We start from the raw sequence: 27,222 nt of genomic DNA on the forward strand, positions 1-27,222 counted from the left end.
GCTGTTTCTAATATGTTTCTTCAGAATGCTTAAACAGCACTCATCTCAAATCCTACATAGTAAGAGGACTAGCAGTGAAAAGTTACCATTTACTAAGCTTTTACTATGTGCTAGGTAGTGTTTAACATACATTATTTCATTTAATCCTAAAAACAACTCTAAGGTATACCCATTTTACAGAAAGCACTCAGCCTCAGAGGTTAAAGTTTAAATAATTTGTTCAGATTCTATAATCTGCACAGAACACACCTAGAAGTGGCAAAAGTGGAGTTCTAACCAAGTTTGTCCATAATTCCAAAAACTATGCTCTTAACTGCTCTGTATTATACTACCTCATACACAAGAATCAGTAAAATGATCCCAGTGTAGGGCCTCCTTCAATAATCCTTCAGCTATGATAAGGACTAAACATAAGATTTTTGTGGGTTAGATTTGAAACCCTAACTAGCACTTCAACACCATCTCTTTAAGAAAAAACAACAAATAGTGGTTCAGAAAAAAATACTTGGACCCCTGGGCACAACCATCCTAGAGAAATGACAAGAATGTATGGTTACTGCTTCTTCCTTTACCTTTCCCCATCCCCTTTAAAATCAGTAGTTTTAGAATACCCTATATCAAAGTCTGTCAACCTTGGCACTATTAACACTTTGGACCAGATAATTCTTAGTTGTGGAGTGCCATCTTCTGCATTGTAGAATGTTTAGCAGCATCTTTGGCTTCTACACGCTAGATGCCAAGAGCACTCTCCAGCTATGACAACTGAAATGTACCCAAGCATTGACAAATTTCCCATGGGGGCAAAATCACCCCTGGTTGAGAACTGCTACCCTATATAGAGCGAAATGACTTATTTTCCAGGACTAGTGGAGGAAAGACCTGACCAACTATTTATTTATGTATAATATTTATTATCCCAAAGTCATATATTTTGAATTCAGGGAATCATATTTTTCTTGTACATATTCTCAAAATGATTAAAATTTAATTGTCCAGGGTGTCCAACAGAATTAAAAGGCAAGCACATAATTCTTAGAAATGACTTTATGTTAGTAGATGTTTCAACACTTGAAAAACAGTGGGAATAGTACCTAAGAAGAGGACTTGGTTTTCTCCTCATATTAAACCACAGTCATATACAAGAATCAGGAAAAATTACCCACAAAACTATGATATTTCTTCTGTTTAAAAAACAAAAAACTTGACTAAACATAACCAAGTTTTCTCCATTCCCACAGTTCTTAAGTACCTCTATGTACTTTCTCACCCTCCTCTTTCTCTAAAAGTAAATTTTAGAAATGGAAACCTCCTTACTTCTGGCTTGTATTCAAAAAGAAGCTGATCTCCAGTGAGAAAGTCCTGTAGTGGGTACAGCTGCATGTTTTCACACATGTTTTCCACATACTCAACTGGATCTGTCTATAAAGAGGTAAGATTATTTCACACCAGAAATTCTCCATTATTATCCTTAATTTGCCACAAAATATAAATACTTACCTCTTTTTTTAACAATGAAACCAAAAGCTTCCAACAGATACAACCAGATATAACTGCAGCTTAAGAATCTGATGCTCAGAATTCTACAAAAAATTTAGCCAGAGAACTACCTTAAGTAGCTTAACCTAACACCCCTCCAATCCCCCATACTGAGCCCTACAACACACGAGGCTCTAATCACATCACAGCATCTTCATCGGAGAAATTACAACACTGAACTGTAAAGGTGTGTTTACATGTCAAGTGCCCCACATGACTATGAAGTCCCTAAAGACAGGGTCTTCATCATTTTATCACTACAGCACTATCACCTAAAAACTGTTTGTAAGCATGAATCAAAATCAATATATCAACAGAAATCAAAATGTGTCATTACATAAGTCTTGCTATAAGTGGTTAAATTAATCAGTATATTATCTCAATTTAAAACTGAAATAATGACAGAAAGTTCACTAACCTATGAAATGGAAATACTTTTCCAGAGGAAAGCAACCAATTCAAGTATTGATATTTACTGAGCACCCAAATGCACAGAATCTTAAAAACTGACAGGTCCTTTAGACACCAAGTGGCTCCATTCCTACATTTTACAATGAGGAAATGTACTCAGATTGATTAGGTGACTTGCCCCAGATCACACAGTAAGTGATAGGCGAGTAGACACTAGAGCTTGGGCCTCTTAACATAGCAGTGAACACTCTTTCCCAAAATACCATACTGCCCAGTCCTTCCCTAGACAATCTGGGTTGTTCTCTCATCTAACAGAAGATAGAACAGAAGTGAAGGTTACTACATTCATGGAGGAGAAATGAGACATGCATACATCAAATTAGAGATCATAGGTACATGCTACCTACTCCTTATCACATTCAGATAGAATATGGAAAAAGTATGGAAAGATTCATTGTTACCTTTTTTGCTCCACCTCAGGAAACATTCCTAAATCAAGTTTATTTGTCACTAAAGTGCTACTATTTTGTGTGTGTGTGCGTATGGAGGTTAAGGTACCTTTTTTTTTTGAAGTATAATTATTGTATTAGTTTTAGGTATACAACATAGTGATTCCATATTTTTATATATTACAAAATGATCACCACAGCAAGTCTATTTGCCATCTGTCACCTTACAAAGTTATTACAGCATTATTGACTATATTCCCTATGCTATACATTACATCCCCATGACATTTATTTTACAGCTGGAAGTTTGTACCTCTTAATCTTCCTTGCCTAATTCACTTATCTCCCACTCTTTCAAGTGCTATTAATGTTTAAAATGACTCCCTCTACTCTGTTCTAAATTTTTTAACCAGTTATTTTCACCAGCCACTTATTTTTGTAAGCTAACTGTTCTATTCAGCTTGCTACAAAATTGAATGATTCAAAATATTTCCTATGAGAAAACAGGACCCTGGCTAAAAGTAGATCTTTGGTGACAAGGCAATGGACAAAGTACTAGGAAAAAAAAACACTTAAATGCTATCCTTTAATTTTTTTTAAAGATATAATTCACATACCATAAAATCCACACTTTTAAAGTATACAATTAAAAATAAAAAATGTATAATAAAGTATATAACTCAGTGGTTTCCAGTATATTTATAAAGTTGTACAACCATCACCTCTATCTAGTTCCAGAATATTTTCATCAGCCCAAAAGGAAAATTCCATACCCAGTAAGCAGTTGTTCCCTGTTACCCACAGCCCCCAGCCACTGACAACAACCATCAGTCTGTGTTCTGGCTCTATAGATTTACCTATTCTGGATATTTCATAACCAGATAAATGGAATCATATAATATGTGACCTGTTGTGTCTGGCTTCTTTCACTTAGCATATTTTCAAGGTTCATCCATGTTGTAGAATGAATCAGTACTTCATTACTTTTTATGCTGAATAATATTCCACAGTATGCAAATTCTACATTTTGTTTAACCATTCATTCATTGAAGGACATTTGGATTGTTTCCCCTTTTTGGCTATAATGAATAATGCTGCTGTGAACACCAGTGTACAAGTATTTGTGTGGACATAGGTTTCCAATTCTCTTGGGTGTATACCTAGAGGTGGATCTGCAGGCTTATATGGTATCTCTATGCTTAACTTTTTAAGGAACTGTCAAACTGTTTTCCAAAGCAGCTGTACCATTTTACACTCCCAGCCGCAATGTATGAGAGTTCCAATTTCTCTACATCTCCAACACTTATTATCTTCTAATTTTTTTGCTTACTACAACTCTCAATGCCTTCCATTATTGTTACATTATTCCTGTTTCTCTGCGTATAGAAAGACACTTAAACAGCTTTTCTCTAGTTCAAGTAGCTGATTTATAAGATATATTGAGTCCAAGTTCCCATGTGAAATAAAAATTATTTTTAAATTTCTTTTTTAAATTAAAAAAGACTGGCTTGAATAGTCTGAAAGAGCATTCCTATTTGCCTTTACTGATGAAGACAAGAAAAATGTCTGAAGAGGAGATATGTCAACTTTGTTAATAAAACAGAAATATGTAAAAGCTGAAATAAGCTGAGCTACTTGAGTTAAAATTTAGCAGTTCAAACAAAGATATGAACCTTTCTGATTTGTTCTTTGTACTGATTTAGTCTAAAATGTTTTGGGCTCCTGTTTTAAAATCAAGACAAGCATTCATGAATACTGTGCTAAAGGTAAAAAAAAAAAAAAGAGCTACAAAATGGCGAGCTATAAAAAAGGTATCTTGAAATGTCTTGCTAAGAAGAAACTAGAAGGGCAGAAAGAAAATGTAACTCAGCTAATGCTAACAAGCCAATCCCCCAAAAAGGAATAAGGGTATTAGTTATGGTTGTAGTCCACAATTCTTACTCCTACTCTTTCCCTGCCACAGTTCTGGCCTACATGTTATCACAACAGTTGATAAGAACACTGAAAAAAATCAGTACTGCTAAAGTTGATGGCAGGACTTGTGGGTTCTATGCATATCAATCAATTTATAGAAGAGAAGTGTCTATAGGACCCTCAAATGGCCAATATAAATCACAGTAGCTCTCTGTTTTCATAGAATAAGATTTCTATTTCAATTTCAAATGACTTCAAGCATATATAGCAGACTGTATAGGAATCAATAGCAACTGGAAGCTTATAGTTTTTGTGACCTTGTCCTCATGTACTTAAGTCTTCTCAAATTATAGTAGATATTTGTCTCTGGTGATGATCCAAAAAGGCAGATTTCAAGATACTCTATGAACTGGTGCTAAACTGGGGGCTCTTAATCAAGAGCCTACAGATACCTCCCACAAGATAACAGTGGACAAATTCAGGGAGAGCAGGAAGCATGAGTTTGATTGGAAAGAAATTACATATTTATTTTCACTAAACTCTAACTTAGCATTTTTATTAATTTATGAATATACAGGCAACAAACCACAGCAGTATTATCAGCATCTATGACTATAACCAATAGAAATCACAATATAGCTGTTGCAGATATCTCAAAATAGCACACTCAGAAGATGGCGGAGTAGAAGGACATGCTCTCACTCCCTCTTTCAAGAACACCGGAATCACAGCTAACTGCTGGACAATCATCAACAGGAAGACACTGGAACTCACCAAAAAAGATACCCCACATCCAAAGACAAAGGAGAAGCCGCAATGAGATGGTAGGAGGGACACAATCACAATAAAATCAAATCCCATAACTGCTGGGTGGGTGACTCACAAACCGGAGAACACTTATACCACAGAAGTCCACCCACTGGAGTGAAGGTTCTGAGCCCCACGTCAGGCTTCCCAGCCTGGGGGTCCGGCAACAGGAGGAGGAATTCCTAGAGAACCAGACTTCGAAGGCTAGCGGGATTTGATTGCAGGACTTTGACAGGACTGGGGGAAACAGAAACTCCACTCTTGGAGGACACACGCAAAGTAGTGTGTGCATTGGGACCGAGGGGAAGGAGCAGTGACCCTATAGGAGACTGAACCAGACCTACCTGCTAGTGTTGGAGGGTCTCCTGCAGAGGCAGGGGGTGGCTGTGCCTCACTGTGAGGACAAGGACATTGGCAGCAGAAGTTCTGAGAAGTACTCCTTGGCGTGAGCCCTCCCAGAGTCTGCATCAGCTCCACCAAAGAGCCCGGCTAGGCTCCAGTGTTGGGTCGCCTCAGGCCAAACAATCAAAAGGGAGGGAACCCAGGCTGACCCATCAGCAGACAAGCGGATTAAAGTTTTACTGAGCTCTGCCCGCCAGAGCAACAGCCAGCTCTACCCACCACCAGTCCCTCCCATCAGGAAACTACCACAAGCCTCTTAGATAGCCTAATACACCAGAGGGCAGACAGCAGAAGCAAGAAGAACTACAATCCTGCAGCCTGTGGAACAAAAACCACATTCACAGAAAGACAGACAAGATGAAAAGGCAGAGGGCTATGTACCAGATGAAGGAACAAGATAAAACCCCAGAAAAAATCTAAATGAAACGGAGATAGGCAATCTTCTAGAAAGAGAGTTCGGAATAATGACAGTGAAGATGATCCAGGACCTCGGAAAAAGAATGGAGGCAAAGATCGAGAATGCGCAAGAAATGTTTAACAAAGATCTAGAAGAGGGGCTTCCCTGGTGGCGCAGTGGTTGAGAGTCCACCTGCCGATGCAGGGACGCGGGTTCGTGCCCCAGTCCGGGAGGATCCCACATGCCGTGGAGCGGCTGGGCCCGTGAGCCATGGCCGCTGAGCCTGCACATCTGGAGCCTGTGCTCCGCAATGGGAGAGGCCACAACAGTGAGAGGCCCGCATATCGCAAAAAAAAAAAAAAAAAAAAAAAAAAAGATCTAGAAGAATTAAAGAACAAACAAACAGAGATGAACAATACAATAACTGAAATGAAAAATACACTAGAAGGAATCAAAAGCAGAATAACTGAGGCAGAAGAACGGATAAGTGACCTGGAAGACAGAATGGTGGAATTCACTGCTGCAGAACAGAATAAAGAAAAGAGAATGAAAAGAAATGAAGACAGCCTAAGAGACCTCTGGGACAGCATTAAACGCAACAACATGCGCGTTATAGGGGTCCCAGAAGGGAGAGAGAGAGAAAGGACCCGAGAAAATATTTGAAGAGATTATAGTCGAAAATTTCCCTAACATGGGAAAGGAAATAGCCACCCAAGTCCAGGAAGTGCGGAGTCCCATACAGGATAAACCCAAGGAGAAACACGCCGAGAGACATAATAATCAAATTGGCAAAAATTAAAGACAAAGAAAAATTATTGAAAACAGCAAGGGAAAAACGACAAACAATCCAATCCAAAAATGGGCAGAAGACCTAAATAGACATTTCTCCAAAGGAGACATACAGATGGCCAAGAGGCACATGAAAAGCTGCTCAACATCACTAATTGTTAGAGAAATGCAAATCAAAACTACAATGAGGTATCACCTCACACCGGTTAGAATGGGTATCATCAGAAAATCTACAAACAACAAATGCTGGAGAGGGTGTGGAGAAAAGGGAACCCTCTTGCTCTGCTGGTGGGAATGTAAATTGATACAGCCACTATGGAGAACAGTATGGAGGCTCCTTAAAAAACTAAAAATAGAATTACCATATGACCCAGCAATCCCACTACTGGGCATATACCCAGAGAAAACCATAATTCAAAAAGAGTCATGTACCACAATGTTCACTGCAGCTCTGTTTACAATAGCCAGGTCATGGAAGCAACCTAAATGCCCATCAACAGACGAATGGATAAAGAAGATGTGGTACATATATACAATGGAATATTACTCAGCCATAAAAAGGAACAAAATTGGGTCATTTGTAGAGACGTGGATGCATCTAGAGACTGTCATACAGAGTGAAGTAAGTCAGAAAGAGAAAAACAAATATTGTATATTAACGCATATATGTGGAACCTAGAAAATGGTACAGATGAACCGGTTTGCAGAGCAGAAATTGAGACACAGAAGTAGAGAGCAAACGTATGGACACCAAGTGGGGAAAGCGGTGGGGGCGGGGCGGGGGCGCGGTGTGATGAACTGGGAGATTGGGATTGATTAAATGGATGACTAATAAGAAAAAAAAACAGCACATTCATTGCTACTTAAAATTGTAATAATTATTAGATCTACCATTAGACTTTGTTATTTAATATATCGATACAGAGACCCATATTACTAATTTTTACTATTTTGAGTCTTTATTTCAGTATTCCTTTGTAACTTACTGTATTTTATCTTATGCATTTAAAAACACTATTCTATGAAAGGGAACCCTCCTACTCTGTTGCTGGGAATGTACATTGGTGCAGCCATTACAGAAACAGTATGGAGGTTCCTTAAAAAAACTAAAAATAGAGCTACCATATGATCCAGCAATCCCACTCCTTGGCATATATCTGAAAAGATGAAAACTCTGATTTAAAAATATACATGTACCCCAATGTTCATAGTAGCACTATTTACAATAGCCAAGACATGGAAGCAACCCAAGTGCCCATTAACAGATGAGTGGCTTAAGAAAATATGATACACACACACACACACACACACAGAGTGGAGCATTACTCAGCCATAAAAAAGAATAAAATATTGCCATTTGCAGCAACATGGATGGACCTAGAGAGTATCATACTAAGCAAGTCAGATAGAGAAAGACAAATATTATGATATCATTTATATGTGGAATCTAAAAAATAATACAAATGAAATTTATATACAAAACAGAAACAGCCTCACAGACATAGAAAACAGACTTATAGTTATCAAAGAGAAAGGGATGGGGGGAGGGATAAATTAAGAGTATGGGATTAACAGATACAAATTACTATACATAAAATAGATAAGCAGCAAGGACTTACTATATAGCACAGGGAACTATATTTAATATCTTGTGATAACCTATACTGGAAAATAATCTGAAAATGTATACATATATACGTATGTATCACTGAATCACTTTGCTGTATACCTGAAACTAACACAATATTGTAAATCAACTATACTTCAATAAAAACAAAAACAAAATACAAAAACAAAACAAAAAACCCACTATTCTATGGGCTGCATAATAAATATTTAACAGTATTGTTTGAATGTTCAATTTCCTGAGCACAACAATTTTAGTGAGGTTATGCAAGAGAATACATTTGTTTGTAGCAGATACATGTCAAAAAACATTGAGAGGTGAAGTATCATGATATCTGTAATTAAATCTCAAAAAACTACACACACACACACACACACACACAAGAAGAGGCGTGAGAGAGAAAGAAAATATGGCAAAATATTAAGAACTGGTAAATCTAGGTGAGGGATACACCAGTGATCATTGTACTACTACTAGGGCGATTTTTCTGAGAGTTTAAAAAGATGAAGAGGTGAAATAATATTCTGGGGAGGGGTCCATACGAGTCAACAGATTTCCAAAGGGATTCAAGGCACAAAAAGGGTTTTTTAAAAACCCTGCTCTAAACTCCTTACCTTTCAACTTTGCTTTCATATACCCTATGCCACAGACATGTAGGATCATTCACTTTTTCATAATACCCCAGAGTTCCTTACTTATGTGCTTCCCGTTGCTTAGAGTATCTAAACCTTATGCATTTTTAAAAACTGAACTCAATTCAAATTTACTACATCCATGAAGGCTTCCCTGTCCTATTCCAGTCAAGGCAAATGCTTTCCTTACCCTGAAAGTACAAAGCACACTATTTCTAACATTATATATGGTTAATTACTTCATATTACCTTGTAGAATGTCTTCACAATATTTGAATTCCCAAAATATCAAGCTCTCCATGAATGTTTATCAAAGGAATTAAAGGGATAGACATATGAAATGACTACACAGATGAATGATTGTCACACAACATGACCTGTGTCAATCTGCCTAATTCTCTCACTGTTACTGAATATAAATACTCAAAAACACAAGAGTGAATTTTCAGAAACCTCAAGGCCATCTTGAGACTCACATGACAGAGAGTGTCAGAATTAAAACTCCAGTGACACTTCCAAAAAGAGGAACAATGTCCACACCAGTTTCAACTTGGTCACAGATAACATTCAAAAAGAATTTGACTTCCAGTACCTGTTCTTGGTAATGAAATTCATTATCCTCAATTTTCTGAATCTCTTCAAAAATTCTGTGAAAGAAGAAAATTATAATTAGAAGACATATTTAAATTTCTCATTAGAATCATCAGCAAGAAAAGAGAAGTATAAAAATAAACAGACTGTGCACGTAAACCTAAATCTTTAACATACATTCACATGTAGCGGAATAAGGATATGGAACAAGTAAAGGAAATTAAGCAAGAAATGCCTGGAAAACCACCAAGGCAGGACTAACGCATGTCTGTTGGTAGCCTGAAGGCTAAAACATATTAGGATTGACTCTTATAAGTATATATTACCTTTTTTCTGGGCCTAGCTTCTGCAGCATTTTTAAATACTGGAAGACAGTATGAGCAACCTAAAAATGAAACATCTAATTATACTTTTGCATAAAGTGATATCTATATAATTTTTAAAACCCTCCATTTTTATTATTTACCTCATAGAAATGTTCATAACCTTCATCAGTCAATGTAATAGAAATGCTGAACACTGAATAAGTAGAATTTTGCTCAAATCCTGTCTCACCATTTCCACCAAATAGTGCAAGAGCCCAGCACCTATAGTTAGGAGAAAAAATTAATCCAGTCAATATCTTGGGATTGATAGTCTACAAATACTTCAAATTAACAAAATAGGTAGGCTTTCTATGTAAAATTTGGGAAGCCCAGGCTTTGAAGCAAACATGCTTTCCAACAGTAAGTTTAAAAGTACAAATTTTTTAAAAGTACAAAGCCTCCCAAGGAATTAATTGTACTGCATACAGGAATGATCAGAAGGAAATAACAGCCGTATTTACTTCTTTAATGGAAACACTAATATTACAACATAGTAAAACATTATCAGTTTCATGAAGCCATAGTAATTTTTTGTCGAAGAGAACATAGTAATTTTTTGTCGAAGCATATTTTTAACATATTGTGAAGTATGTTCTTCATACTTCATACTTCACAATATTAAAAGTATGTTTGCTGGGAGGCATTTCTCTCTTTTTCTTTTTTTTAGCCGCAACGCTAGGCTTGCAGGATCTTAGTTCCCTCACAAGGGATTCAACCCAGGTCCTCAGCAGTGAAAGCGCGGAGTCCCAACCACTGGACCGCCAGGGAATTCCCCTGGGAGGCATTTCTCGCATCCCTTTTTGAGCCATCTCCCAAGAGAAGCCTTAAAAAACACTTCAGATACTTCCCTACTTAGAATTTTAAGTGGGCTCTTTGAGACCATCAGCTAACCTGCACAGGTTATCTAGGAAAGAAGCAATAAGACTGTATCTTTTCCTGACTAGAATAATCCTGAAAGTCTAAAATAAGGAGAGAGGAGGCCAGAATGAAAAACTTGAAATTCTAATAAAGTTCAGTAAGGTAAAAAGGTTATGCAAATCTCAAATCATATTACATTTATTGTGTAAGGTATATATGTACTTAATGTCATTCATTTTTTTTCTAATAAGCCTGCCCTCTCAGCTTTCTTTTAATAATCTAGTACACATCAATGTTTTAAAGTCTTAAATTTCTCATCTACCTTCCATTCTTGAATAGTGTATAGAAAAATCAAGCAAGGAATTACTTTAATATGTTTTGGTCCTGATTCTAAAGCTGTATTTCTATTATTTGCCTAGGCAACTTAAACAAGTGCTTAAATGCTTTAGGAAACATGGCTAACATACTGCTAACATGGCTGAATATACTGTTCACAGTGCCCCATATTTATATGATTTATCTGCCCAATGAAGTTTTCATTGAAGTCCACCTTCTGGGTTGGGAAAGCCTGGAGATCCACAGCATTTAAATAATTGACTTCAGGGCTTCCCTGGCGGCGCAGTGGTTGGGAATCTGCCTGCCAATGCAGGGGACACGGGTTCAAGCCCTGGTCTGGGAAGATCCCACATGCCGCGGAGCAACTAGGCCCGTGAGCCACAACTACTGAGCCTGTGCATCTGGAGCTTGTGCCCCGCAACAAGAGAGGCTGCGACAGTGAAAGGCCCGCGCACCGCGATAAAGAGTGGCCCCCGCTTGCCACAACTAGAGAAAGCCCTTGCACAGAAACGAAGACCCAACACAACCAAAATAAATAAATAAATAAATAAATGACTTCATTATTATTCAAATCCAAATTCTTGATTAGAGCTAAACTTTCATGTAATTCTGGACTCTATTTATGAATTTAAAAATTTTGTGTACAACTATAATTCTTCCAACATAGGCTAAAAGGTGGCTTCCAAGGAAATATACAAATATGATATGGCCATTAAAATAATCTAGGTTATGGGAATTCCCTGGTGGCGCAGTGGTTAAGACTCTGTGCTCCCAATGCAGGGGGCCCAGGTTCGATCCCTGGCCAGGGAACTAGATCCCACATGCATGCCGCAACTAAGAGTTCACATGCCACAACTAAGGAGCCCACGAGCCGCAACTAAGGATCCCGCCTGCCAGAAATAAGACCCAGCACAACCAAATAAATAAATATTAAAAAAAAAAAAATAATCTAGGTTATGAAGAGACTTTAATTAAGTATTAGATTTGAATCTACGCTTCCTGGCAGACAAAGCAAAAAAAGAAAAGAATGGGTTATATAACACTTGTCCATTATTTTTCAGAGATTGCTACACTGAAAATACTTATTAATTAAATACTTGCTTTTTTCTAAGGTAAGAAAGAATGCTGCCTTTGCCTTCATGTCCAACCAGCCAAGAGATATAATGAAGCGGCTTCACCCTTTAAAAAAAACGTTAAGGTCAGAAGTTTTTAAGAATTAAGGTATAAATACCTTAATTTTACTTTAGAAAATCTTACTTCTGAGATTGATATTTGAGAATGTGATTACAAACTTATTTTCACATAAATTCTACTAAATATGAAACTATCATTAATTTGACAGCAGCGAGATAAAAACAGAAAACATGGTGAAATTTAACTTCTTCATCTGAAATCACTGAATAAGTACAAATATTCCAAAATTTAAGAATTCTTTTGGATACTACTTTTTCTTTTGGATACCAATCTTACTGCTTTTCATGGTAAAATCTTTCATTATTTTTTCACCCAAAATAGAAATAATATAGATTCTTTATCATTTTAGAATCTGATGCAGATACGAATCATTCTGTATCCTTAAAAGCTTTCGGCATTGCATCAGGCTCTGGTAAACTGAAATGTGTTGCTTTATGGGTCAGAAAATCTAGCTTGTAGTTTTAGTTTTTCCTTTAAGTAAGTGCATGATCTTGAGCAAAAGACAATCTCACTCTATTTTCTTTTTCTCTCTACTTGCCTAACTACTTACTCATAGGCTTTTCATGAAAATGCAATAACAGGTATAAAAAATACCTTATATAATAATATACATCAATAGTCTGAGTAGTTGTTTATGTGTTATTCACATCATCTTTTCCCACTGGCTTCTACTATAATTTTGGGAATATATTCCTACCAAAAATATACAGAAAAGTCAAGCTAGGAAATCTAAACATTCTTAAATTTTAAACTTGGTTTATAGAATTATACTCAGTAAACTCTTAAAAGTCACTGTTTAAAATATGAATTTGAAAAAAACATAAAATATGAATGACATATTTTAGATTGCATCTATCCTAAAACTGATATAGAGGAGAAAATCAGTTAAAGAATGAACCCAGTTGAATACATAACATTTGCATGTAATCAAATCTAATTGTACTGTATTTGGTAACTCTGGAGGGAGAAACACTTGCTTCTTTGTAAAAAAAAAAAAAAAATCGTTCCCCCAAAAGCTAATTTAGTGGGAGTTCACATATTTGGGATAAACATCAGGTTAAAACAAATATACAGTTCATTAAAAAAATAATAATAACTGGATCAAAACATACAGAAATGGTAACAGTCTTTGGAAAACAGAATCATGGATGACTTTTTTCTACTTTTCAGTAGTTTTCAAGATTTCTACAATGAATTACCTTAGTAATCAGGCAGAAGATAAACAAGGCTTTGTTAATTAACAAGAAATGCAAAAAATGGGAAAAATGGTAATACATAGTATAATTCCATTTCCATTAAAAAAGATATGTTTTATATTCATTATTTTAATATCTGAAGGATATATATGGAACTATTAATGTTGGGCATATCTTTGAGGACAGAGGAGAAGCAGAGCTTTACTTTTTACTTAATACTCTTTTGTCCTCAACATTTTACAAGCATCTTACTTTTATAATAAAAATTTAAAACAAATGGAATAAACTTTTAAATATGCATGTAATCATTTTAACACTTTTTGGGATACTCTAACATAACTATACAACCAATGGACATTACTTTTTCCTATATTATCCTTGCACTAAAAAAAAGTAAGTAGACAATACACACGTTCTCTGCTTTCTCACTGGAGGCATACTGTTCTCGTTAACTTCATGGGACTTGACTGTTAAAAGCATTTTTTACTGAGCTTAAAGCAATACACATTACTTTTCTTTCCTTCTGCTTGTGTGTGTCTCTTCTTGGGTTTGTTTTGTTGGTTAGTTTTGGAAACTTAAGTTAAATTTTTATCAGTTCATTAGCATTTATTTCTAATGAGAAAAGCATTTGTAGCCATTGACTGATCCTTATCTTTAAGGAACTTCTTAGCCCATGTATATTGCTCATGTAAAATAATTATATAAATAAATTGAAGTGTTTTCCTAATTTCTAAAAATCTGACCTAACTCATTCCCAACTCAAGTAGGTCCTTGAGATTTATGCTGTAGTTGTATTTCAGGCTCAAAATTATTTAACTTTACTTTTGACAAGATCAAACTAAACGGCCACCACTGACAAATAAATCATAAGCTAACATATATTTGTACTCAAGTGCTAAAGAAAATAATTACAAAAGTTAGCATTCACACTAAGATACTTAACTTCAAAGACTCAGGAAAGGCAACTAGTTATAAGAAAACTCTAGCTTTTATACCCAAGAAGACATTAAAATATATAGCAAAGGCTGAACAATCCAGGAGTAGTGAGGTCCTAGTTTACCATGTTACCTGTGTTTATAAATCCAGAATGCCCAAAGTTAAACCATTTAGTATGCTTTTAAAATATGATTCTCAGTATCTAGTGGAGTAAATTTGCCTTTGAACTCTTACCTGTAATGTTGCTGTTGAGGGGGAAGTGCCCATGTGATGGTCAGAGCATGAATTTTTCTGATTGGAACAACTGAACAAAAATATATTTCAGAAGAACAGATATAAGTGTTTCTCTATAATTTATATATACTATGTTACATGAAATTTTTTAAAATTCAATATATTTCATCCTCCAATAAGCATGGGAAAGTTAAATATAATGCAATTATTATTTCAAGTTGCCAATTTTCCAATTTGAATAATGCAAGTTTTGTAAATTTCTTTTCTATTTGGTTTCACAGATAGAGAAAGCATGGATAAAAGAACTATGAAAATAGGCAAGCCCCTAAAGATGGATCCCTTCTTGCAAGAACCGGTACAGGACTAGGAGTCAGGAGACCCATGGCTGAAATCCAGCACTACTACTATCTTGCTATCTGTGTTTATACGACCTTGAGAAAATCACTTGCATTTAACTCATTCTGAATCTGTTATGGTATGATAAGTGGGGTAGGCTGAAGTAACTCTAAGATTCTTCCCAGTGCTTCCCATTCTTCTATGATTCTTTGAAGAGAAAATCTACAGCCAGGAAGAATACAACCAAAAATAAGTTGTCTCTGGGAAGAGTCAGCTTAGATAAAATGGAGCCAGCAGCAGATAAAGAGTGTGACAAAAGTCATTGGTCAGAGAAAGGGAAGAGGAAAGAGACTGGCAGTGGAGTGAAGGAGAAGAAAGGAATAACTAGGCAATTAGGAGAAAGAAAAAAATCTGCCATGATAAAAAGAGCAAAGAAAGAAAAATGGTGAATTAGGAATGTTTCTGCAGTATTCACTATGGGCAAACTGTTAAGTAAGTTATAGCATAACCATGTGATGGCTCATTGGGCAGTTATTACAGATATAATATTAAATGAAATAAGCAAGAGATAGAGTGTATATACTTTATAATCTCAACTACATTAAGAAAATATACCTACAGAAACTCAAAAGGAAATCTGCCAAAACCACTTCTCTGGATGGTAAGATTTAAGGGTAACTCCCCCCACCAATTTTTTTTACACTAAATTTGCCTTCATTTAACAAAAATTGGTTTTATAATAAAGATAAAAGGAAATTATTTCCAAAGTATTTTCCCATCCTCTATTTTTCTCTTTTAAAGGCAAAAAAGAGCAGAATATAGATAAAAACAAATTAGGAAAGAAACAAAAAACCAAGAACAAAAGGGAACAAGAAGAAAATAGGGAGAAAGCATGAAACAGACTCAAGTAGCATTAAGGTGCCAAACCAATGAAACTGCTACTAGTTAGTGGCCTGCTATCTGTCACTAGTTGGATTTCCACTGTCTACTACTCCCTTTCCAATCCAGCTGTACTTTCTGTTGTATTCTCATTTTCAAAGAAAATTGGCAGCCTCAGTTAAGTTTTAGAGAATGTGCTAAAGTTATTTCAAACAGTTTTAAACCTTTGGTTCACGAACCTCTATAAAGTTTGTTAAATGCTGGTGTGTCAAATGGATCCGTTAAATGGCCAAAGTTTGGTTTGGGTAACCCACTGAAAATAAAACAAATACATTAAAATTTAATTGGCAAAAGCCTTTATAAGCAGTATCTTTAGGGATGCCTAAACTGATAGGTTTTTATAGTCTAATCTACATACTCCTGGCTGAAAAGCATTCTAGGCATAAGCGAATAGATGGCAACAAAGCCACAAAATCCTGAACTACACAAACTATTCTTAACCTCAGCCCCGATGACTCAAATACTTTTAAAACTCACAGGAGACAGAAAACAATGAATTGAAGGGACCTCCCATCCCAATATTTACTGTCTCTATCAGCCCCATCCAACTTCAGTTCTCCTCTTAATACAAAGCCATTTCAGAAAGAAAACTTACACTAGAGATATATTTTTAATCCAAGAAATATACATGGAGAGATTCTTAACGTATAAAGTACAATATTAGGCACTGTGGTATTTGAAAAACTTGGACTCTTCCTTCTAGAGGCTTCCCAGCTGGCTGAATACATTGTAACTAACATTTCTTCTAAAACATGGTCAGTATGAATCAGTATTAATTACCTAGAACACTTTTTAACCCGTCTGATTAAGGAACCAAAGTTCTTAGTGAATAATATGTAAAAGCATTTTTTTAATTTAAAATTCTTATTAGGAATTTATTGACAAGACCTAATGAATCCCTTTATTCAATATACCTCTGATTTTATTAGTAAAGTTTCACAGTGAAACACATTTCAATCTGCCATTTGACATTTCCATAGCTAATACTCATTTCTTATCAAAACAAACAAACAAAAACAAATTAAACAACCCCATAACTTTGGCATGGCTTTCATTATCTTAATTAGCATACTTAAAAGTATTGCTAATTATCAACAGAAGTTTACATAAAGCCAAGATAATAATAACCAATCTGTTGTTATTACAAATTATTCCAACATTTTTAAAGCTAATTTTTCTTTCATAAATTTAAAACAAATTGTCTTGGAATGAAGAACTGGAAAGAGTCTAGCTTACTCACCTGATGCAAGAAAAAATAATCCGATTTCATTTAGTTTACTAAAATGCAAACTGCTAAGAGTGGGAAGAGACACTTTGCTTGAGAATTAAATTTTCTGTATTCTTTGTAACAAAAAATGTAACAATAAAGTATCTTTTAAATATTTGTATTATTTTGATGAATTTGAGGTGGACAAAAAAATAGTAGCTTTCTGAACTAGCACCCTACATCCAATTTCTAATAAAAGGCAATTTGATTCAACTACAATATATGCAATAGGCTTTTCAGGCAATATGTAAAGTCAGTCATCAACTACAAGATTATTTCGTTTATGGGGAAAAAGCATTCCAAGTTCCAAACAACTGACTTAAAAAACAAGCCTTCAGAACTTAATTTGTTCTGAGGCAGGGGATACGTATATGTATATGTTACCTCTCAATACAATATTTGCTTTCATATCATAATTTCAAGCACTGTACACAGTAACAGAAAATCTCTGAATAAATGTAAAAGGAGGCACAAATTCTTCAGAGTTACTGCTTATTATAAGTTTACAAGATTATAAGTTCTGAACTACAGAAACTATGGAAACTTTGGTTATCTTAGTTTTCCCACTCAAAGGCTGTGCAATCTTGCTAAACTACTTTAGTTCTTAATATAATCACTTGTTTTTAAAAAAATAAACTAAAAGCAAAAACCTCTGGGATTCATACGGGAAGATATGAATCTTTAACTCTTAACTTTAGCCTCTTTAACTCTATAGGTGTATGATTTATGAAAATAAATGTCTTACTTGTTTGGTATCTGAGAGAAGATTTCAGTCACCCACTTTTCTAAAGTATCCAGTGTTTCTTCGTGGAGAGGGCAGGAAGGAGACAGGGAAAGGCAGTGTTGTTATTAAAGGTAGAAATGCAATTATATTTCTCACAGATCTTTAGCTATAAAACAAAGGAATACTTTAATTTGGGCATCACTTGCCACTCCTTAATCAGTAATAGGAAAAATAATATTTAAGAAAACCTTGAGACACATATAATTTTGTTAAGACTCCTTTATTCTTTCTCCCTGGTGAAGTTAGAAAAAACACACAAGTAGAAAAAAAAAGTTTTTGTTTATCATTAGGCCAGATGAAGGACCAAGAGATCAAAATACATCAATCATCCTCTTGCCCCATTCCAAAACTTACTTCCTCTAGGAAGGTTTCTCTTAACTAACCTACACTACCCTTCTCAGCAGCTCATCAGTACTATTATACTCCATTTACTTTACATTAATTTACACTTGCTGTGGTTTTAATATATGTCTTCTTAGGCTGATATGATTTCTATCTTCTTTTGATTCTTTTCTTATATTTCAAAAGAAATTCTTCTGAAATTTCTAGTAAAATAGGAATGAATAAATAAAATAAATGAATAAATGAAAAAGGAAACCTTTTAGCTTTATCCCAGTGACTCATTACCATCACTGGATAGTATTTGTTAAGTTTCACCAGCTACATGACTTTCATTAATTCTCAAAAGAGATGCCCCAGAATATAAATACAAGATGCAAATTAGACTAATCAAGTTCTGCATTTACTCTATACTATTTATACTGATATTTAACTCTTAAATGATATAATAAATGCTGACGCTCCAAAATCAACTGACTCTAGATTGGACAAGGTTTTCTAATCAAACACGTGGGGCTTATTTCAGAAATCTGCAACAAGCGTTAATATGCTCATATTTGTTATCACCGAAGAAGAGAATGAAAAAGAATCAATACCTAGTTGAAGAAAAAAGCATGTTCATGACAGATTTGAAAACAAAAATTAAAATTTTCAAATTAATATTACATACCAAATATAGAATTGCCTATTTTAATAAATGCTGTAAAAGGAATCTAGAAGCACATTTGTAGTTTGAGTCCCATACCATATCTGTAGCTTTATGTTCAAAGCTAACTTTAGTGGACTAATTTTGATCCTAAACACAAAAATATTTTATAATTAAGTGCCAAGTCAGCTCTGATCTTAATTTTGACAATAAGAGAGCAAAATTTTATAAAAAGGAGAATCACATTAGAGTGAGAGGATTAGTTTTTCAAAAAGAAATATACAAACTATAAGGTATTGATATATCAAAATGAATAGTTCAGCAAATGACTGACTTTGAAAAACAGCCTAAGGAGATTAAAATATAAAGAAAACAAAAGAAAGGTACTATGATTTCTTTAATGAGAAAAGTTGACACATTATTTTCAGTAACGGTAAAAGAAGGAAAAGAGTAGAGGTATTGACCAGTATTATTACATTTAAGATACTTCTGCTAGCGTCACCATGACAGACTTCAATTAATCATGCCATTTTACTGAACCCTATGTAAGGATGAAAAGACAAACACTGTGCCCTTTAAGAGTTTATGATTAATACAGATTAAATGCAAAACCGGAGATAACAGAGGCAGCAGCCAAATGTGGCTTAAAAGACCAACTCACGGGACTTCCCTGGTGGTGCAGTGGTTAAGAATCTGCCTGCCCAATGCAGGGGACACGGGTTCAAGCCCTGGTCTGGGAAGACCTCACATGCTGCAGAGCAAACTAAGCCCATGTGCCACAACTACTGAGCCCCTGTGCCACAACTACTGAAGCCCATGCACCTAGAGCCCATACTCTGCAACAAAGAGAAGGCATCGCAATTAGAGGCCCGCAAACTGCAACAAAGAATTGCCCCCGCTCACCACAACCAGAGAAAGCCTGCATGCAGCAGTGAAGACCCAACACAGCCATAAATAAATAAATAAATAAATAAGTAAGTAAGTAAGTAAGTAAGTAAGTAAGTTTATTAAAAAAGAAAAAACAGGGCCTCCCTGGTGGCGCAGTGGTTGAGAGTCCGCCTGCCGATGCAGGGGATACGGGTTCGTGCCCCGGTCTGGGAGGATCCCATATGCCGCGGAGCGGCTGGGCCCGTGAGCCATGGCCGCTGGGCCTGTGCGTCCGGAGCCTGTGCTCCGCAACGGGAGAGGCCACAACAGTGAGAGGCCCGCATACCGCAAAAAGAAAAAAAAAAAAAAAAAAAGAAAAAACAGTTCGTGATCAATCAGTACATTAATACACTCATAGACTAGCCTGGAGTTAAGACCTATGTCTATAAAAGAAAAAACATTTTCCTGAGAATCAGATGATTTTGTGCTTCCCTGAGCTTTGCCTCTTCAAATTCTGATTTTCTTTAGTTCATATTAGGATCAAGCACTAAAGTATTGTAAATTAACAGTGCACTGCAACATTGATACGACAGACAAATCCTAAGAAAGCACTACTTCCAAATAATTCTAAGGGCCATAGTAGACAATATTACCTTTGGATTGAACCACTAAAGTCATGTAATGAGCAGAATAGTAATGCATCCAGAATTCTCTCAATCTAGCATGTGTATCAATATTATTTCTTTTTGGTTCATGTTTGAGAGTCTCAGCGTTTCCTATAAAAAGATGGAAAAGATTATAGAAATAACTAAGTTTATTAAGTCTCCACACTGACAATGCATCCTTTGCTACTATATTTAATGAATGAAATAACCCAAGTGACTCAAAATACTGAAAACAGTGTATAATAATAATAATAAGACAAAAATTCACAAGAAACAATTTCAAAGTATATTTTAACACATAAGGAATTAATCTCTAGTTGGCAATACCTTAACAGTAATTGCCTTAAGCTTCCTTTCTTAATAATTAGTCTACTATTTGGTTTTATCTCTTAATTATTTTAGTAATATTTTGTATGATTCTTAAAAATAAACCACATAAAGCAAGGATGACATACAAAGTGAATATAACTGTACAAACAAGCAACAAGCAAATCATCCTTTGAATGAAGTACCATTTAGATCAACTCATTCCAGATTCTATTCTGTGGTCAAGAGGATTAATATATGGCTATAATAACTGAATTCTAACACTAAGAAAAAGCCATAATAACTGAATTCTAACACTAAGAAAAAGCCATTATGAAAAACCAGATACCATTTAAACAGCTTAACAATTAAACAAAATTAGGTCACAGCTCAAAAACTACTAGAGAAATTATTGCTGAAACTCTGTTGCTAATTGGAAATGTCAGGTTGGGGAAGAGCACACACTTTATAAGCAGATAAACAGAGGTTCAAATCCCACATCCACCACTATCACATTTAAGAAAATTAACTTCTCTGAGCCTGTTTCTTTATCTTTAAATGGAGATTATAATGGTACCAAGCTTGTAACATTGTTATGATGATTGAATGGGATAATTCATGTAGTGTTAGCAGAGCATCTGGCACCCAGAAAACATTCACAAAATGTTAGGTGCTATTCCTCATATATCCAATGTTAGAGAACCAAATATAGGCATGCTGAACTACTTTATTTGAAAAGCTTCCTACCTACCCTAAAAGGTAAAAGGTACCTAGCTACCCTACCTTTATAGCTTTCCATTCTTTATAAACTTTTCATACTCTCTATCTTCCTTAACTAGAAAACATGAAATAGATGAAGTATTTAGTATCTTACCCCAAAAAAATTTCCCCATAGGATGTCCAGGTCTAGCAAGGCTTCCAAACAACATTTCCTTTCTGTTTGCATCAGAGGGTCTTGCAAGTTGATATTCTGTCAGTTTTAAGGAAACACTTTTAATAAAATGAAATTCAGTATCTTGCTTTATTATCTGGAAATTCAAGTTTAAAGAACTGAAAGTAAGGAAGTAACAAAAATTAATTTTATGAATAAAGTGTAGTAAGACTGAAGCAGGGAAATCAATGATCTAGGACAAGTTCTATGACTTAACACATTCTCTAACTTTGGGTAGTCAATTCACCTTTCTAGAGATTTTCCCTTATTTTCAAATGAAACAGGCAGTTAATAATCTGAAGGTTATTATTGTGAGAACTAAAGTACTGCCTGCCATATCAGTAAACAAAAGATGTTGCAGCCATCAAGCCATCACATTACAGCCACAGGGATGGTGTGCCCTCAGGAAGCTCAGGATGAGAAAACATAGGATACTGGACCCAGATAGCTGCGGTGCCTATCAAAGGAATGATTTCAGTGAGTCCAGACTCTTGCATCTTCCTGTACATAGAAAAGCGCTAAATTCCTTAACTTGAGATATCTCGGTTTCTTTTATTAACAGTAATCTTCTGATGTTCCGACTACCTGGCCTTTTGTTGCAAAAAAATCCTATATATCCTAGCTCCCCACCTTGCCTCTTTGGAACAGTTTTCTCAGCGTTATCTGAGATGCTGTGTCCCAGGCTTGAAGTCCTCAGAAAATCCGCCAAATAAAACGTAACTCTCAACTTTTAGGTTGTGCATTTTTTTTCAGTCAACAGATGCTATGTCCAAGATCTTACTGATGAAAGTGCCAAGAAAATGTTAAATCAAACTCCTTATTGTCTGGGAACTTTGTCATATATATTGTTTAAATCTCCTCCAAAGCCAACTGTGTTGGTAATAAAGTATTAATGGTTAAAAACAATCACTTTGAAGTCAGAAGTATCTTGGCTAGAATCCAAGTTCTGCCATTTACTAAGCTATACAACCTTGAGAAAGTTATCTAACTTCCCTGATTCTATTTCTCATCTATAGAATGGAGTTACAAGTACCTAGCTCACAGGATTCTTATAAGAATTAAATAAGATATATTCCTTCAACAAATATTTACTGAACATCATGCAGCAGGTACTACTAAAACTAGCTGCTGGAGGTAGAAGGTTCAGAATCAAAGCAGAGGCAAGATATCAGGCTGAAGAGTTACGAAACAATTTTTGAAAGAGCGCTTCTAAGCCTCAGTTTCATTGTACGTTAAATAAGGATAATGGAGGTAATAATCATAACAATGCACATAGTAAGTGCTCAATAAATGTTAGCTATTTTATTTGGGGCTTCCCTGGTGGCGCAGTGCTTGAGAGTCCGCCTGCCGATGCAGGGGACACGGGTTCGTGCCCCGGTCCGGGAAGATCCCACATGCCGCGGAGCGGCTGGGCCCGTGAGCCATGGCCGTTGAGCCTGCACGTCCGGAGCCTGTGCTCCGCAACGGGAGAGGCCACAACAGTGAGAGGCCCACATACCGCAAAAAAAAAAAAAAAAAAAATGTTAGCTATTTTTTTTATCATGGGAGTAATGGTAAGGCGTTATAAATGTTTAATAAGGAGAGTAACAATATCAGATCTGGACTTCACTAAGTTCATTCTGGTGGTAAATGTGGAAGCAAAAGTATAGACAGGGAAACTGATTAGAGGCCATCACTGTTATACTTGGTAAAGAGAGTGGAAACTAAAGTGGTGACAGAAGAGATGGAAAGAAGCAAAAGTATATTCACTAAAATACTTCAGTTATAAGCCATAAAGTCTAAATCAAAGATGAGACAGTAAAAAATATATACATTTTTAATTTCCATACCTGGAAAACATATGTAGTAAAAAATATATACATAGCTTCAACAGAGTAAATTTTTAAAATCGCTGTAAAAATTATGAAGATATAGCTCTAACACAGAAGAAACAATTCCATTACTAAGGTGACAGGCTGAATAATGGCTCCCAAAGATGGCCACATCTTAATCTCCAAAACCTGTGAATGTGTTACCTTATGTGGTAAAAGGAACTTTGCAGTGTGATTAAATTAAGGATCTTGAGAAGGGGAGATTATCCTGGATTATCTGGGTCCCAATGTAATCATAGGGTCCTTAGAAGAGAGAGGTAAGAGGATCAAAGACAGAAGATATAAAGACAGAAGCAAAAGTCAGATAGCAAAGAAGATTCTACACCCGTGGCTCTCCAGATAGTGAAAGGAGCCATAGTCTAGGAAAGTAGGTGGTATCTAGAAGGTGCAAAAGGCAAGGAAACAGATTCGCCCTTGGAGGTTCCAAAAGGAATGCAGCCCTGAGGAAATATTTTAGACTTCTGACCTCCAAAAGTTTAAGAAAATAAATCTGTTGTTATTTTAAGCCTGAGTTTCTGGTAATTTGTTACAGCAGCAACAGAAAACTAATGGAGCAGATATATAAACATACCTACAAAAAGTGATTTAGTACCTCCTACAACTGATAAAAATAGAGTATAAATACTGAACACTTAGAGAACACACTCAACCACTTGATTATATAAAAAAAGGCTTTGGCTATATCCTCAGTCTCAATTACTAAGGTAAAATATGCAGGCAATTAAACATGCTTATGTAAAAGTATGAACAATCATTAAAATAAAGGGCTAATCATTAAAAATAATTTTTTTCTCTATAATCTTCTTTTAGCAATAAAGTAATCCCATTTTAAAACCTACCCTGTGGACATTTATGAGCTTCTGTGATTAAATGTATTCAAGAAAATTATAAAACACTGAACAGACCTATCTGCACTGTGCAAATAAATGCTTATAAATTTGTGTGTATAACCACTCCACTGAAAGAACAGACCAAAAACAGATTGTCAATGCAGGGCACGGTGATAAAGTAATGAAGGTAAAACAAGATAATAAATTAAAAACTCAGGAAAGAATCTCTTCCATAAGCAGGTGGAGAGAAATAAATGATAAAGAAAATGAAAAGATGAATCTACCAGGTTAGCTGAACTTCCTTTCAACTCCTCTCACACTGAATGGGCCATCCAAGCATGCAGGCAACTAAAAACATGCGAATGAGATGAGAATGACAGAATAAAGACTATCACATCTGAATAGAAGAAAATAACATCTGATTATTGAGCTTTCAAAAATAGATCTCATTACTTGCAGATATTGATTTTGGAAAAAAGAAAAGCTAAGATGTATGAATATAATACTGACTTAGACCTGGCCTAGAGCTGTTAACTCTTAATGGTCTGCATACTATACACGTTAGCATGTAAAACTGTTAAACATTTTGTGGTTTTAGCCAAGATAAATTTATGCTGTGTTCACAATAAATACCAACATCTATCAATGTATAAATATTGAGTCTCCAAATGATCTTGTTGTATGTTCACAGAATCTAAACTTAGCTCTTGTCTTATTTATAATTTTCTGATGTCTTATAAATGCAAATAAAAGAATATCATAAACAGTATGCTAAAAAACAAAACTGGCTAATGAATACTAGTTTATTACACCAGTTAAAATTTAAGACCTCTCCCATCTCCCTAATCTCAAGTAAATCCCTCATACTTAGAAGGTTAAGTAACTAATGATATATACCTATTTATATCAGATCACAAATTGAAATCTAGGTCTCCTATCATCAAAAACAAACCAAAAAACAGAGCCTTTAGCTTAAGTTCATCTTAAACCAAAACTACTTATTGTATTTGAGTGTGTGTGTACATATCATATATCACATATGTATGTATATATATATATTTCTGTATAATATTCAAAATATAATAAAATATATTCTGAATTAAACTTGTAAAATTAAATTAGACGTTTAATCTTTCTTTTTTGGCCGCACCGCACAGCTTGCGAGATCTTAGTTTGCCGACCACGGATTGAACGTGGGCCCTAGCAGTAAAGCGCTGAATCCTACCACTGGACTGCCATGGAATTCCCTAGATGTCTAACCTTTTAAATGCCAATTTCGACCCACTCTAGAAACTGTATAAAGAAAAACACACTTGAAAGAATTAAAGACACAGAATATAGTTCCTAGGTCCCAAAAAGTAGGGAAGGCTTTTGGAGTTTTCCTTAGTTATTTTGGTTTTTCTTGTATTCAACAAATACTTATCTGGGCCTATGAAAAAACAGACACTGTGGGTAGGCAAGTAACAAAAATGAACAAAATAAATCCTTGATTATAAGAAGCTACTAGAACTAGGAGGAATCTAACTCCATTCCACCCTCTTTTACAAATAAATTGAGGGCCACAGGTAGTGACATTTCTATAAGTAAAATACAGTTTGCTGACTTCAAGACAGTTCTTTCCAGCCATCTGCAGTTTATTCAGCCTAGTGAATGCAATAAGTGATTATTAGAACTAGACAATCAAGCCAAGAGGGAAAATGCTACAAAGGGAAGAACTAGTACAGAGACCTGGCCTCTTCAGCTATGCAAGCCAACCCTAACCTATGTGAACTACAAATCCCCCAAGTCTACTGTTACATGTTTCTAATGCTAAAATAAGGAATCAGGGTCAATCTGCAGTGGTGCTATTTACTGGTACTCTGTAATTAAGGGATATGTGCAGCACAGTTCTCTAATGAACCTGCACCCTATAGAGACACACAGCCTTCCTTACAGTCTTTAATATTTAAATCACAAAGATAAAAAAAAACTGTCAAAAAGTAAAATTAAATGCATTTCCTGTTCAGGAGTTTAGTTTCTTCATCCATAAACATATCATGATTGTTTTTGGAACTACAGAAACTCAACCCACAAAGCACTGACACACAGAGGCAACAAAAAATAAGCTATTTAAATATCAGGATGGTGCTTAAAATAAAGCCTCAGAGGAAATACCTCTTCATACAAAAAGAGTATGTGAACTTTTAAGTTTTAACACCCAGTGATTAGCTTTAAGAATTAGGCTCTAAAAAAAAAAAAAAAAAAAAAAAAAAAAAGACTTAGGCTCTTACCCTGCAAAAGGTCAGTCACTGTGGTAAAACCCTCAAAAAATAAAGGCTGAAAAATTGAAAATCTACCATTCTTTGACTTATTTCATATACTGAATTAGACATTTAATGGCTACAGGAATAAACATGACATATCTATTTTAACTTAGCCCTTTATAATATAAAGAGTGACAAAGAGGGCTTCCCTGGTGGCGCAGTGGTTGAGAGTCTGCCTGCCGATGCGGGGGGCACAGGTTCGTGCCCCGGTCTGGGAAGATCCCACATGCCGCGGAGCGGCTGGGCCCGTGAGTCATGGCCGCTGAGCCTGCGCGTCCGGAGCCTGTGCTCCGCAACAGGAGAGGCCACAGCAGTGAGAGGCCCACGTACCGCAAAAAAAAAAAAAAAAAAAAAAAGCAGCAAGACATAAAGCACTTACCACTATCAACAGCTTCAACTTCCCGGTCAATTGCATCTCTGATCATTAGTGGATGGATGAAGAACTGGGCCCATCTGAAAAAAAA

At 35.6% G+C, this 27,222-nt stretch overlaps 1 protein-coding gene across 6 annotated transcripts in view; it reads right to left on the reverse strand.

Annotated features, from left to right (window-relative positions):
• The window catches only part of NRDC (nardilysin convertase), a gene marked incomplete at its 5' end in the record, with an annotated part of 92,076 nt that overhangs the window by 19,945 nt on the left and 44,909 nt on the right, over positions 1-27,222 (reverse strand). For all 6 annotated transcript variants that reach the window (XM_082613360.1, XM_082613361.1, XM_082613359.1 and 3 more), the window contains 11 exons: positions 1,315-1,419; positions 9,557-9,611; positions 9,882-9,940; positions 10,022-10,142; positions 12,216-12,293; positions 14,675-14,744; positions 16,129-16,202; positions 17,962-18,019; positions 20,506-20,628; positions 21,698-21,793; positions 27,138-27,211. In XM_082613360.1, coding sequence (XP_082469486.1) covers positions 1,315-1,419; positions 9,557-9,611; positions 9,882-9,940; positions 10,022-10,142; positions 12,216-12,293; positions 14,675-14,744; positions 16,129-16,202; positions 17,962-18,019; positions 20,506-20,628; positions 21,698-21,793; positions 27,138-27,211 — 913 coding nt within the window. The remainder of the gene's footprint in view (positions 1-1,314; positions 1,420-9,556; positions 9,612-9,881; positions 9,941-10,021; positions 10,143-12,215; positions 12,294-14,674; positions 14,745-16,128; positions 16,203-17,961; positions 18,020-20,505; positions 20,629-21,697; positions 21,794-27,137; positions 27,212-27,222) is intronic.

This window comes from Mesoplodon mirus (assembly GCF_964341445.2).
Source record: "Mesoplodon mirus genome assembly, chromosome: 3".
In the NCBI taxonomy this organism is placed as follows: Eukaryota; Metazoa; Chordata; class Mammalia; order Artiodactyla; family Ziphiidae; genus Mesoplodon; species Mesoplodon mirus.